The 16,575-nt window shown below is 36.1% G+C and overlaps 1 protein-coding gene across 1 annotated transcript; it reads left to right on the top strand.

The window, feature by feature from the left end:
- Positions 1 to 11,872: 11,872 nt before the first annotated feature.
- LOC145070752 (uncharacterized) lies at positions 11,873 to 14,330 on the top strand. Its single transcript, XM_079017712.1, has 2 exons — positions 11,873 to 12,732; positions 12,866 to 14,330. Exons 1-2 carry the CDS (start codon positions 11,901 to 11,903, stop codon positions 13,978 to 13,980), a joined length of 1,947 nt encoding a protein of 648 aa, XP_078873838.1. The 5' UTR covers positions 11,873 to 11,900; the 3' UTR covers positions 13,981 to 14,330.
- Positions 14,331 to 16,575: the final 2,245 nt, after the last annotated feature.

Below are 16,575 nucleotides of genomic sequence, written 5' to 3'. Positions count from 1 at the left end.
GGGAACAATTTCTAACTTGAATGTGTTGGATAAGGTGTCTAAGTCCATAACTTATTTGGTATATACTTGACCCGACCCGGCATGGTCCATTTGGGTTTCATCTCACCCGAACTATTTATGGATAATTTTATGAGAGTTATACACATATGTTTGTTAATATATTATAAGTTATAATATATTAATATGAAGTTATGTTATTTAATTAGTCTTAGTCTTAAATTAATTATGAATTAATTTAGAGATTAAAAGGAAGAGTAATTAGATTATGGGCTATTGGTTTTATATGGTGTGGGCTAACACTCATTTGTTAATGGGCTAGGCTTGGATGGAATTCCATGGATGATCCATGGAGCTTTTAACCCATGGATCCTTGGAAAGGAAAGGTCATGGGTTATTAGGGTTTCACCCTAACCATGCACACTATATAAGCATGCTTATGGAGCATGAAATGGCAACTAGTGAACTAGTGTGTGTGAGCTTGTGTGTGGCCGAAAATACAAGTGTGTATACTCTCTCAAAGTTTTCCAAGAGTTTGTGGTGATTTGTGATTCCATTTGAGGCATTCACACTATTGGTGCTTGGCCCTCAAACTCCTTAGGAATCAAACTCATCATCAAAAGGTATGTAATCTCATCTAATTCTTTTATGTTTAAAAGTACCCCATGCCATGTTAGATAGGTTATGAACCTTGTAAAATTATTATTTTGCATGTATTTAGACAAACATAGATCCAAGGTTTATTAGGGTTGCATGCACACTTAGGAAGTATTAGATTGCTCAAAACCCATTAGTGGTATCAGAGCCTAGGCTTGCTTGTTTGAATACTTGATGCAAATTGCTGAAAATCGAAGATTTTATGCTGTCTGCACAGCTGACTCGCCGAGTCCATGAAGGGACTTGACGTGTCCAAGGCAAAACTCATCCAACTCGGCGAGTTGGTTCATGCACTCGACGAGTTGGACCCCCAGACAACATATCTTCGAGTTTTGGTGCTGGAATTGGTCTAGAATCATTACCTTAAACTGTTTTGGACTCATAAAACCTGTTTTTGATGTGGTAATGATGATGGTGGACCAATTTCAAAGTTATAATCAAAATTTCAATTTTATATGTGTTCATATGATTCTTGAAATTGTTGATGTGGATGTTCATGTTCATATGAGTTTTGTTAGATCATAGGAATTATTTGCAAATTGTTTGTTAGTTAATTCTTGATCTTAATGTGTTTCAATGGAATTCATAATTTGTCCTCAAGTTATGGAATTCCAAGAGTTTTTCTTTTAAATGTTTTTTAAGAAGTTGTAGGTTACATTTTCTTGAAGAGTTTTTCCCATAAATGTTTTATGGACTTCATAACTTGTCCTCAAGTTATGGATTTCCAAGAGACTCTTCATTAAAAGCTTTAAAACACTTAATTAAAACTCGTAAGTTATGAATATCCAAAAGTTTATGAATTGTTCAAAACTTGCCCTCAAGTTTTGGAATTTGTAAAGTCTCACACAAACTTTAATTCCATACCCTAGAAGTTTTAAAAGTTAAAATTCTACCCTTATACTATTGTAAGATTAATGGTTAATTATTATATATATATGTATAAGAACAAGTCGTTTTACCGTTAGTAGGCCTCATTCACGAAGCCGGTCTATAAGGTGGGTATAAGGTTGTTGCCTATAAAATGGCTACTTAATGGGTGTCCACTCTCACCCACCGCTTGCTTGACTGGTGGAGGGTCGTTAGCCGAACGGATAGGACAATGACTTTAAATTCTCGTTAAAAGTATAATGATTATTATAAAGTAACTAAATATTTTTTATTTAATTCCCAATCTTAGTTACTTTAGGAAAAATGTGAATTTGGTGCTAGCCCATGGAATTCACACTTTGTACCTTACCAAGTCGTTGGTGGAGCGTGTGTGGTTAACCAGCACACTAACTTGGACTAGTAAGGATCACGAAGGGTGACTTAATGTTTGTCATAGATCAATGGAGCGTGTGTGGTTAACCGACACATTGATTAGGTGATAATATTATGGGTACCAAGTGAATTGGTATGGTTATTCACACCTTGTTTTGTGATCCTCGGCATCCCAGTCACAAAATTTGAGAGGGCACACTCGAGATTAAAACATGCCATTGAAAAGTTCAATGAATCTCAAAAGATCTAGGAATTTCAAATCCAATTAAAACCTAATAAATTATTTCGTTTTTCATGGTGGAAATTGGTGAATCGTCATTCGCCTACCTTCAAATATTTTATAGCTTGGATTACGGCATCCTTCTTCCAAATTATAAAATATTGTGTTGGGTCCTAGCCTTAATATTTCATATTAGGTGTTATATTAAGGATTTTGAGTCAACTAACTTGATTTTCTCCCATTATAGATGTCTGGTTCAGACAACTATGATCTTCCCAAATCTCTTGAAGATGGTGTCCCTCAACATCATGCTTCACTTCCTCCACCTCCTCCAATTATTCTCCCCCACACACAAGTTCTTGAAAAGTTTAAAGTCACTCAATCCCTATTGGCAAGCATAATCTATGTGTGCTCACATCTTGGAGATAAAGTCACATATTGACAAGCCGGGAGAGTTGGGTGTCAAAGTCTCGTAAAAGTTGGATGTTCAATCACTTTCTTAGTAACATAGTGAGTCTCTTTGGGACTACTATGAGACAGACTATGACATGACCCTTAATAATGTTATCTATTTGCTTGGTGTTGTGGAATCAACAATGATTTGGAACACTAGTAAAGCATATTTGATTAAAAGAACAACTTCCCAAGTCTTAAATGGACATTGACAATGGTAGCATTGGATATCTAGAAAAAGATTTCTCTTCCCAATGAAAAGGGATCGGCCATAGTCAACTCGGTTGACCAAATGGTAAAGAGAAAGGCTAAGTCTGAGATAGTCTCATGTGCCATTACCAAAGGGTCTATATGTTTTATTGCCAAAGGGAGGGACACTGATTGCGAAGCTGCCATATTCACCTGAAAGGTCATAAGGTTGATCAAGTCAAGAGGTTTGACTCTACTTCAGGTAAAGTCCACTGTCTAACTCTATTAAGTTCCTATTTGGAGATTCTTATTACATAATGTGAATGGGTCACATGTTGATGTTTTTAAGAATCAAAGAAAACATAGGAAGCTTAAAGTAAGTATATGTTGATTCTGATTGCGAAGGTGGGTTTCGATCGCATGGTTCGGTAATCAGAATTTTGAGCTGTTGCTTAAGAGTTATAATATATTGCTTATGAATAGATAACAACAAGGTTTTCATGTGGATTGTAAGGATAAGTTTTTCCGCAAAGTTTTAAAATAAAAGAAAAAAAGGGTTTTAATTTTATTTATTTTAAAAAATATCCTTACAATGGCATCTGTGGAAAATTGTTGCTTATATGTTTCCAGTAATAGCAATATTGGAAAGTGGATTTGATTCCTTCATTTGTGGTAGTGTCTGAATTTACCGAATGAAGAAAGTTTTTCATCACCCAAGTTTCAATTGGACAGAAACTTGGAATCATACAAGTTGTATTGTATGATGAATGAGAATTTTCATCTTTGAAAATTAAGACTAATTCTTTGATCACATGTATATGTGAGTCAATTGAAGGACTAAGGAACTAGGTACACTGGGTGTGCGCTGGTCAAGGTCCACCACAAAGATTTATTTGTCATGATTTACTAAAGATTAGTAAATATGATTATACTTATGAGGTTAAGTATAATTCTGTAGCATTGGAAAGGTTACAATGTATGACAAAACAAATGAGAATAATCAAATTAGGCAGAAAGATAAAAGTTTCTCAAATCTGAAAGGATGGGAGAGTACTTTAGTATCGTATTTCATGATTATCTTAATGATTATGAAACCATATCACAAATTCATACTCTAAGGACGTCTTAGTGCATTGTTATGGCTAAGAAGAGAGGTCATGAATTGTTGGATTGGTTAAAATCAAGAAGATGAGTCATACTTCATTCCAAAACAATTCTTAGAGTCATACTCCAAGATTGTAACTTTGAGTGACATAAAGGAAGATTTATTAACACTAGTCAAATGTAAGAGTAAAATGTTTTCTACTCTTGTACATTTGAGATTGGTAAGTTGTGATGTCTTGGATGAGACAAAGACCAACTAAGACCAATTGTGTGAAGTGTTAGTCTTGATAAGAATCCGCACTGTCCCTTGAATATTTGTTTTGTCAAGGAATGGTTCTTGACTGGGGAAACTTATATGTCAAGGGGACAGTGGGAGCCTTAAATATCCTAAAAGAGTTTCAAGATTTAATCAAGAGTAAAACCTGTAATTTATCACTAGCACACGACTTAAGGTTTGCAACCTATCGTGTTGACATAATTCTTATTTCTGTACCTACTTCAAATAAGTTGAATTTGCATGTGAGTTATCAGAGTTCAACTTGGAAGCATTGGTGGGCCTTGGGCTACCAAGGTGACAAGAAACTAAGATTAAACAAGTTTAATCCATGTAAGGCTGAATTTATCACTAACCTTATCTTGAGATTATGGTTTTGACAAATTCATATGGATAGGAACTCATACACTATAAAATCTAAGTGTCATAAGGTTTCTCTCCGATTCATGAAAATGATGGTGAGGAAACGCTTTCACTAAGTAGATTTTACGTAGATATCAATTGTGTTATTTGCATTTTCAAAAGTCGTTAGTGGAGCGCGTGTGGTTAATCGGCACACTAACATGGACTTATGAGAAATGGCAAATGCCTAAGCAATTGAGACTATGATTACGGCATCCCTTTTCATAGTTCTGAATATTGTTTAGACACACATGTGAGCTATCTAAGAAAGGGTGTATGAATCTAAATTTCAGAAGTCCAACAGATTTCTGGAAATATGTCAGAGCTAGTGGGAGCATAAGTGTTATGCTGATAATCATCATGTTAGTGGGAGCATGATCATTACCTTTAGTGTTGCAAGTTAGCAATGTTAATTATAGAAAACAAAGTTTCAATTCGTGAAGTTGCAGGGGTTGAAAAGTTGTTTTGCTATAATTAAGGGAGAGGAAATTATACTTCGTTTCAATTCTAAAGCTTAGATTGAGATTTTAATCATCTTTAGTCAAGAATATATATATATATATATATATATATATATATATATATATATATATATATATGAATTTTATGTCTGAATGGTTCGACTTAAGGAAATTCTATATATATTGCGTTCTCAAAATTCAATTATGACTACGGCATCCCTCTTCATAGTTAAATTTTGAAAACATGGAAAATAAAAAATATTGTAGCAAAAGACTTGTCTAGTATCATGTCTTTATGTCAAACATCATGAATCGTGTCCCATATGCTTCGGATATAGGATTGATTGCATGTGCTATAATATTCATCTTTTCTAAATTTTCCAAATGCTTAAGGCATTGAGAAGGGAAAAGTCTAGAACTGGATATGGCTAAAGTGATTAAGCAATTGTCGAGGACAATCTGAGGTTCGCCAAAGATTGGTTGCTCAGGGAAAGTTGGAAGTATGATGTAAGTTGTCGAAAAGGACCGTATTAACATGTTCTGAAAAGAAGTAACTCTTGTTCGGAAGTGATAGTCAAAATGGGACTATGGAAATGTCTCCATAGGTGGAAGTTATTCAATCTATGTAAGATTAGAAAACCTTAATGCAAGAAAGATGTTCAAAGCAATGTACTTTGAATATGAGACTTCCGTTCCATAGAAATTGACCTTCTTTGGAATACTCTGTAATGACTGGTGACAAGGTTTTGGTGACTTTGTGCATAATCATTACAAGAGGAACATTGCATAAAAGTTTAAAATCTAACAGATTTTTGGTAAATGATAGGAATCGGGGATTCTCACATTTACAATAAGGATCTGGGATTGTGAAATGAGTATCAATGGAATCATGTTCAATTGATCTACATCACAATGTAAGGATCATAGACAAACATAGTGTGCATACTTGGAGTATGGCATAACTATTGTTTAGAAAAACAAAGTGTACATGCTAGGAGCATGGGACGACTATTGTTTTTATTCAAGTCTTAAGTTGATTGTTTGAAACATTATACAATGAATAATATGTAATCAATATGGTGATAAATAAAAGGTGGTTCTATTTATATTCAAAAGGGTTCTGAGACCATATTGGATTCGATTATTATTGTGTTTCACTTTGCATGTTTTGACTTCCAAAATAGCTAGGTTATTCTTTCTGAATGACTAGGTTATTTAAACACTCCACAGTCGTTCATATGTTGGAAGTAGGTATGAATCAAGACTGTCATGAATCGAGTTTGTAGATGGCTAAATGGGTTTAGTCATAGCAATGGTTGCTACAACATTCATGAGTGCTCATAAGTTATGAGTATTGGAATAAACCCACGCTCACTTGTATAACTTCATGGAATTTATCTCGAGTGATCGTGAGACGGTGATATCATATAAATCTTCAAACCTAGGGATATGAGTTGTTACCTATGAGTTGGTTGTGCATTGATTGCACGTAAACGCATCAGTAACTTGATGTTATAAAACGTGCCTTTGTGTACAATTCAACAAGTAGTAGAACAAGCATATGAGTCGAAGTTTATCTGTTCCTTCTAGAAATAGAAGCGATATCTGGGCCCCTCGATGATTTTGTTGTGACTTATGTACCGGCCGGTCAGAACTAAATTGATGTGTTCAATTAAGTTCTTTGTCAAACAAATCAAAAATCGGGAAACAAACTGCTGGACAATAAGTACGACGTTGTTCCATGTATTTATCTGGCTGATATCATGAGAACAGAGGATTATACGATCACTTATCTAAAATGGCGCTTCATAGTTCAACAGAGTTTTCGAGAGCTACGATTGCTGGTTGGTTCCTGAAGTAACATACGCAAATATAGTTATTAGACTTATCCAAGTGGGAGTCTGTTGGATAAGGTGTCTAAGTCCATAACTTATTTGGTATATACTTGACCCCACCCGGCATGGTCCATTTGGGTTGCATCTCACCCGAACTATTTATGGATAATTTTATGAGAGTTATACACATATGTTTGTTAATATATTATAAGTTATAATATATTAATATGAAGTTATGTTATTTAATTAGTCTTAGTCTTAAATTAATTATGAATTAATTTAGAGATTAAAAGGAAGACTAATTAGATTATGGGCTATTGGTTTTATATGGTGTGGGCTAACACTCATTTGTTAATGGGCTAGGCTTGGATGGAATTCCATGGATGATCCATGGAGCTTTTAACCCATGGATCCTTGGAAAGGAAAGGTCATGGGTTATTAGGGTTTCACCCTAACCATGCACACTATATAAGCATGCTTATGGAGCATGAAATGGCAACTAGTGAACTAGTGTGTGTGAGCTTGTGTGTGGCCGAAAATACAAGTGTGTATACTCTCTCAAAGTTTTCCAAGAGTTTGTGGTGATTTGTGATTCCATTTGAGGCATTCACACTATTGGTGCTTGGCCCTCAAACTCCTTAGGAATCAAACTCATCATCAAAAGGTATGTAATCTCATCTAATTCTTTTATGTTTAAAAGTACCCCATGCCATGTTAGATAGGTTATGAACCTTGTAAAATTATTATTTTGCATGTATTTAGACAAACATAGATCCAAGGTTTATTAGGGTTGCATGCACACTTAGGAAGTGTTAGATTGTTCAAAACCCAACAGAATGAAAGATAGAATAACTTACCTTGTTGTTGCTTATGTTCCTTGAAACCTTGTGAGCCTAGCACCCCAAGTGTGATGCCTCAAATGCTTCACACAACACCAAATGCTCTTGGAAAGACTTTTGAGAGAATACACACTTCTTGAAATCGGCCTAGCCCTCTTGTTTCATATGTGTAGCCAATTTTGGTGGAGAATGGGATCCTTATATAGTGTTGACACATCTAGGGTTACACCATGTAAACCCTAATGTGTCATGACTCTTCATTTCCATGACCCATGGGTTTGTAACTCCCATGGAGCATCCATGAAGCATCCTATGGGTAGAACCCAACTTGATAATCCATGGAGCCTCTTAGCCCACTATACAAGATATGAATGATTTACATAATCAACCCATATATTTAATTAGTTATCTTTTGATCACTTAATTAATTCCAAATTAATTCTTTGATCAAACTAATCAAATAATATTATTAATATATTAGAACTTATAATATATTAATAATCTCCAAGTGTTATTCCTCTCATTTAGTCTATCCAATTGCATGGTGCCATGCAACCCAAATGGACCATGCCGGGTCGGGTCAAGTACTGACCCGAAATAGTTATGGACTTAGACACCTTATCCAACAACTTGAGCTCGGCCGGTCGCGCACATCACACACTTCGTTCTTTCTCAAAACTCTTTTCTCAATTTTAGAAAACATTTTCTTTTAGAAAATCTTTTAATCCCTCGATTTGAGTTCAGACATCCCCGAAGGTGAGTCCGAATCCCTCAAACCAGGGCTCTGATACCAACTTGTAACGACCCAAAATTTCACGTCTAAAAATTTCGTTTATAAAACATTACATAGAAAACGTTAACAATTAAAACATTGTTTAGTTGAAACACTTCACATCGAAAACCAAATTAAAAACCACAACATTCGATCAATCAAAATATCAGAGTATCAATCCCAGAATAAACTCGTAATTACGGAAACAAGAGAGTGGGTGTGTGACATGCTGCTACCGCGCCGACTCCTTTCCCCCAGCTGAGGAGGTATCTGAAACCAAAACTGAAAACCGTAAGCACGAAGCTTAGTGAGTTCCCCCATAATACCTCATACCATGCAAGCATATAACAAACAACGTTCAGCTAGGAGTTACGGGCCTCGCCCACACTTGGGAAGATACGGGCCCTGCCGACACTTCGCTAGCCGGGAGATATGGGCCTCGCCCACACTTGTGAAGATATGGGCCCTGCCCACACTTCGCTAGCCGGGAGATACAGGCCTCGCCCACACTCTACTATCTGGGAGATATGGGCCTAGCCCACACTCCAACCTCGGAGAGATACGTGCCCTGCCCACACTCAATCGCTAACCCATAACATACAAGTATCACACAGACAACAAGTATAAGCAACTCTATCATATTGACACATATATCATACTTGACTAAACCCAGAGATATGGGCTCGGCCCACACTCTAGTACTAACATCTCGTATACACGGGTCGGCCTTGGTGCCTTAGACCCGTTCCTACTGGAAAGGAAACTCACCTCGAAATAACTGCTAATCTGGTCGAGAACTGACTGCCTACTGCTGCTCCGGAAATCCTCCGGCTGCAATTCCCACAACATACTTAATCAATCATTGCTAACTGTCCATTGGGTAAAATGACCATTTTACCCCTGATCATGTCATAAGTCAAAGTCAGAGTCGACTTTCAGTTGACCCGACTCGTCGAGTTGGCTCGCCAACTCACCGAGTCCCTGTCGAATCGGCTGACATGGGTCCCGTTTCTACTCGTCGAGTTAGGCGCTGACTCGACGAGTTCTTCTTCTAAACTGAGGTTCAAGTCCTTCATCCTACTCGCCGAGTTGTATGAACAACTCGTCGAGTTCATCTTCATCCGAAGAACACTTTATGCTGTGACTCGCCGAGTTGTATGAACAACTCGTCGAGTCTGCTCTTGATCTAAGGAGATTGCCTTGAACTCGCCGAGTCAGGGCATTGACTCGCCGAGTTCCTCCATGGATGAGTTTGGCTTCCAACTCACTGAGTCACACCCCATGACTCACTACACTCACTCGACACAACGAAAAAGGGACAACTCGGAGACTCGCGAGCAGACTCGCCGTGTCTGATGAACGACTCGTCGAGTCGTCGCCATGCAATCACGATATACGCGATTTTGCTCGATTCCAGTCCATGCCATTAACAGATCGGGTTCCTAGAGCATGAATGACACGTAAAGTTTCCAACTTTACGTGTAGATACTCACCAATGAGGGATTTAGGGATCAAAATGCCTCAAAAGGGTAGATCTAGGGTGAACAAGCAACATGGGTCCATAAAGGTAACAGATCTGAGCTCCTGGAGCTCAATCTTGCCTAGATCTAAAGGCCAATCAACTTATATTGCACATACAAGCTTGGGGATTGGCTCAAGAATGACTTAAATGAAGTAATAAGCATAGAAACAGGGGGAAAACGGGTTATACCTCAAAGGAACTGCTGAGAGAGCACAAAGATGCTTGGATTCCTTCCATTCCTCTTGATCTACTCTCCTTTTGCCTCAAAACCTTCAAGAACACACATCAATTGCTTCAAACTCTCAATGAACAAGCTTAGAACGAGGGTTGGGAGCTCTGAGGGTGAATGGGGGCTGGCCTGGGGCGGATATGACGTTTAAATAGGGTGCAAACCCCTGAAACTTAGGGTTTCATCCAACAGCGGTGACTCGCCGAGTCCAGGATATGGACTCGCCGAGTCGCCAACTTAAACGTGTCCCGGGTCCCGTACCTACTCGGCGAGTCGGACCTATGACTCGCCGAGTCCAAGGCTAAAAAAAAAGAATACTCAAATAAGATTTACGTACCAGGAACCAGGTGCTACAGGGCTATTGTTAATTTTCTTTTTGCTAATTTAAAAGCTGGAATATTCTCAGATTGTTACTTTGTATTTTTTTATTCTTTAAAACATCTAAGATTTATTTGTTTAATTTGGTGTGTTGTGAAGTAAAATGCTCAACTAATAATGAAATATTTTGAGGACCAGGGTAATAGTTTAAAACATCTAACAATAAACTACTAACGGTTTGGTTTAGGTAATTAGGTTGTAATTATTTTATTTTATTATTTTTTTTTTTATTTTTTTTATAGCAATTGATCAAATCAAATGCTGTGATATGGTATTCACATGATTAGTTTAGTTGGATGCTTTAAATAAATTCAAATATTTTTGTTTTTTTTAATGGTTTAAGATTATAAATCATTTGTATTATTATTTTATTCAACGTTTCTATATATTTTGTTTACGGATCAAAGGAAACCATCCCATTTGAAAATTTTCAATTGACTTTGGGTGCTTTAAACAGTCAAAATGTTCGATTAAACTCAAACCTCTATACCAAGTAAAAAACCAAGATTAATATCCAACTTAAAATTGGGATTCATTCGTTACTTATTAAAGAGGTGGTCCTAAAGATAAAGAATAAGGAAAAGAATTATGCTTTTGTGTGTTTCAAATGTATTCATTCCTTATGTATTAAACTGAAAACACGAACAAAACATGAAATTGAATCTGGAATAGTGAAGACTTTAGAGAAAACAATGTACACATTACAATATCATATTTTGTATTTACCAATGTTTAAAATAGTCAGGCATTAAACGCAATGCAGTTTATACTCAAATTCTATTTTAAGGTATGAATAGTCAATATCATCTCTTGCTATGGGATGTATTCCTTACTTATTGAAGAGGTGGTATAAATGATAAAGAAAAAAGAAAATAATCATGCTTTTGTCAGTTTGTGTGTTTGAGTTGTGTTTATTCCTTTTCCTATGAAACTTGAAAAGAACAACAAAATGTGAACCTGTTTTCAGAATTTTGAAGACCTTGAGATAACAATGTACATATTACAATATCATATTTTTGTTAACCGTATTTTTTATTTACCGATGTAAAAACAATCATAAAAATACATCATAAACTGTGCAATTTCTTGATATAACAATAATTATGAGAAATTCCATTTTATAAGGGACATATAGGAAAGCTTAGTTGGTAAGTTACAAAAGCAAATTAAATTCCTACAAGGAACCACATTTAACAAACTTTAACTGATTGCTGCTTTAGAAAAAAATTGCCACATATATTCTCTCTGTTTGTTATAAATAGGATAGGGAGTCTTAACATTTTTATTGTAAAGAAAGATATAATTATCATGGAGGCACTTGAAGTACCTGAACACGAGCATCCACTAACACTCGTTGATTTGCAGCTACAATATGAAGAAGAAGAAGAAGATGATGATGCTGATGGTGAAGGTGGTGATCCAGTAAAGAAAGAGGGCTTTTCTGAAGTTGCATGTGGCAGGTGTGACCAAGTAATCAACATGTACCACAGGCACTACTACAAATGTATGAAAGGAGGTCCATCATGTGATAAGGTCTCGCTTCACAAATTCTGTGGTGAGCTGTCGACAAGTTTGGAGAGCACATTTCACCCACATCCTCTTACCATGTTTATATTTCCTTCTAATTGGTCATGTCGTATTTGTCAGAGTGTGCATGGGCCAGATGAAATGTGTTACTGTTGCTTTGAATGTCGTTTCTTCATTGATTTAAAGTGTGCTGTGGAAGTAGGAAAAAAGATCATTCATCATCCGTGCCACCCACACTCGCTAATTTGTGCCATCTCTCAACCTATTTTGTGCAACTGCAAGGCTTGTGGGAAAGAACATAAAGGGGTCTTCTTTCAATGTACCATTTGTGATGGCTTCACCATACACAGTGAATGTGCTTTCCTACCAAAATCTTTGCTAATCCAACACACCACGGATGATGCTTTTTTTCATACCCATCCACTCACCATTTCATATTCCTTCCCTACAGAAGATCAAAAGGCTAAACATTATCCTAGATGCAGAGTATGTGGTGGTGATTTCAGTATAGAGAATCTTTGGATTTACAAATGCGATAAATGTATGTACTATGCTCATTTGAATTGTGCAACATCAAGAAGGGAGCCTTTCATGTCCATCTTCTTGCCTGCTGGTAAATGGATCTATCCTTTCTTTTCATTATCATTACCATTCACTGTTAAAAAATTTTATATGTAGCTTTATTTGAGATATACTAATTAACTGATCACCAACCAACCTCATTGTTCCAATTTTCAATTTATCAGGCTCTGGCAGAACACACAAAAACTATAAAGATATTGACTATCCCCGTCTTGTTCATCTTCCATTCCCTGATGAAACATACAGCATACCAAAACACTTGTTCTTCCAAGAAACCAGAACAAGTTATGAGGTAAACCTAAAACACATGAGTCATCCACACCCTCTAATTCTAGTTGATCATGCGCAAACCTCCTCTTTGTTACCGGTAGTGTGTCATGACCCAATGAAAAAGACCCAACTGTTGTGCAATGGATGTCTCAGACCAATAATGGAAACCATGTCATTTTACAAGTGTGCTCAGCATTGCAACTTCGCTCTGCATGAATGGTGCACTCGACTACCCCCAAAAATAAAAAACCACCCCGGTCACCCAAAACATACACTTCTTCTCATGTACTCAAATGCTCTTCCTTTCTTTTTCGGTGTGTTTTATTGTGAGGTTTGTCGTCTTCCTTGCAATGGATTTGCATATTGTTGTGTCGAATGCGGATTCTATGTTGATGTTACCTGTGGGTTTATACCTAAAGAAATCACACATCAAGCTCACCCAAATCACCTTCTTTCAATAGTTCAAGGAAAAATTACGGATACTTGCCATATGTGTTTCAGATATTATGCTGGAGGTCCACTTTCATTTCGTTGCAACACATGCCATATTTTTATACATCCTGAATGCGCTTTGTTATTAGCCGAGACAATCAGACACAAGTATGACAAGAAGCATCCCATGAACCTAAGCTACCTCCCGATTGAGAACCATAAGAGTGAATACTTTTGTGAAATTTGTGAGGAGGATTTGAATCCTCATGACGCTTTCTATCATTGTCAAGATTGTGCTCAGTCTATACATACTGCTTGTGCTCCATTAATACTTGAGTGTGAGACAGAAACCTATTCTGACTATCAACGAGGTATTTATGGTTTTGTGAATATAAAGTTTGGAGAAATTCATAGCACTAATAGCCACCAACACCCTCTCTTATTTGCTCAAGGTCGTAAGTCAGATGGAAAGTGTGAAATATGCCCTTACACATTACAGTTCAAAATGATCTTTAAATGTATCGAGTGCAAGTTTGCAATTCATTACAGCTGTTGTGTGCGACACAACACGATATGAAGTATATAGGGGTTGTTTGATATGCCTCTTGCTCTTAGCAGGCCTGGCCAGGATTAGATCCTGACTGTTTGATACCACTATTAGAAGCCTCTGTTTTGGTCATATAGCTTCTGATATGACTCTTATATCACCTTTTACTGGGCTGATAAGATGATAAGAGGTTGATTATGATTAAATCGAACATTGACTCTCTTAATCAACAACTATCAAACAACCTCTTATGGTATCTTCCATATGCTTAAAACCACAGTAAGATTTGTTATTGTTGCTACACTTTGTTGTATTTCCCCTCTTTTATGTTGTGTAAAATGGTACAATAAAATTTTTAATATCAACATATGTTTGCTAAACTCTTGCAATCTTTTTGTTCAATATTAGTAAGTCAAACATTTAATTATAATAGTGAAAATAGCTGACTATTCATATCTGATCTAGTATTCTTTTTGTTTCAAACATCTATTTATAACTAACAATGAAAGTAGTTAACTATTCAATATTCATATCCATTATTTTTATTGTTTTTGTTTCAGTTTCCTATTTTCAATATAGAAATCCAATAAATATGAGAACTTAGATTACATGTATTATCATATCTGCACCCTTTTGAGGAGCAAAAACAAACAAGCAGATATATTTAGTCCTTGAAATTTTGGAATATTTTCGGGTCTTTTGCATGTTCATAATCTTCAAAAATACTTTTAAGGTTAAGACTACTTGGTTGATTCGAAACATAAAATCATAATCCATCACAACAACTAGTATGACTACCATATCACAACATACACACCATAATCTTCACGGTAGAAAAACTCAATGGGTATCATTTAAATGTTATCTTTTAACATACTTAAATTGCTATACGTGTTATTTTCATATACATACTCAATATGCTTTGTTATGATCAGAAAGAATTAGGCACAAGTATGAAATACATGCATCTCATGCATGCAACTAAGTTACCTTCCGATTGAGAACCATAAGAAGGAATATTCATGTGTAATTTTTGAAGAGGATTTGAATCCTCATGGATCTTTATATGATTGTAAAGATTGTGCTATGTCTTTATATACTTACACTTTGCTAGTTCCTTCATAATTTTCAACAGGAGATATTCACATATTCATTATATAAAGTTTGGAGGCATTCATAAAAAATGATGATCACTGACAACCTCTCTCATTTGCTCAAGGTAATGTACATGTCACATGGTCACTATAGTATACAAAATACATCATACTAAATACCCAAACTATAGCACCCATTACATTGAAACAGTTTCTTGGAAAGGCACCTATTTTCTAAACATCTAATGAAGGAAAAAGTTAAAGGAATGAATATGTTGAGTCTTGATTATAATTTATCCAAGAAACATTCAAGCAATAAACATAAAACATCTCTTACTTGCTCTTTTGCAACCCTTTTTTATATTTCTTATGCTAGTTTCTCCATCAATGATATATGTAATATCAACTTTATCGCTTTTTCTGCAAAAGTTTGCAAGCCTAGTTATTTTTCAAAAAGTTTGAGAGAATCAAACTCATTTTAGTGAATATTGAACTCAAGTTTCCCGCTTAAAAGTTATTTTTCTAAAATAAATTTTATGAAAACTAAATGAAAGATTTGATAAAGTGACCGCAAGCGCATGTGTATATTCAGCCGGGGGTAGAGGTAAAAAGGGAAAGTGTTTATAGCTTGTTATTGTTTTGAAGATGAGATTATTATGTACTTGCTGGTATGGCATGTTTTTTTACTGTTTATTTGCAAAATGCTTTGTGCTTTTAAGAATACTTGTTAGTTTTAATTAGTTATCAGATGAATATGTTATGTTGCATGCTCCTAGAATTAAATGGCCTTAAACTATTGGTTTAGCTCTGTTTCGTAGCTCTTGTTTGAGTCCAACCATTGTAGTATGAGAACGACAAAAGACTGCTTAGTTTTAGTTGCATGTAATAGTATTCACGAGGTAGTTAATTAGCATTAAAGGGAGTTTCTTTTCGGTAGAGTAGCAGGGTGGGGTTGGATTCCGAGTGAACTAGGAGGATGTTGACATATGTTGGGATATGACACATCGCTAGAGTCGTCAGCGAGAAGTGACTTCGTTACTTCGAGATGGACATTGGAACATGCATTTATCTGTGTGGACGATAGAAGTAATACCCCTGCTATCAAAAGCAAAGGATCCACGCCCAAGCCAAGAGAAGTCACAGGGGAATCCAAGGAGTTGAGTGTAGTAATGTTTACATAGTTTTATGTTATTATTAAGTTGTGGTATTCTTAAGGTTTCCCCTTTCGATTACAAGTCAGTGTCTACGAGAAATGGTGCTTCGGGATATGCTACTAGACTATATGTCGATGAGCCGCTAAAGATGATTACAACAATGACGTCGTGTGCAATTGGAAAGGATCATCAGGGATGCCAGTGAGAAAGTAGATAAAGAATAGTGTAATGGTAACACCTGAATAGGTGGTGTTGAGTTATTTTTATATTTAACAGAATGTCGATTACACGACTTAGAGTGGAGAGCTCTGAGATTGGCTCAGACAACACGGACCTACAAGATTGTTCATGAGGTCTTGGAAGATCTTACTAGAGGA

Source organism: Lactuca serriola, chromosome 8, assembly GCF_051521515.1.
Source record: "Lactuca serriola cultivar US96UC23 chromosome 8, Lser_US96UC23_V15, whole genome shotgun sequence".
Lineage (NCBI taxonomy): Eukaryota > Viridiplantae > Streptophyta > Magnoliopsida > Asterales > Asteraceae > Lactuca > Lactuca serriola.
This window is presented reverse-complemented; position numbering and strand designations above follow the sequence as displayed.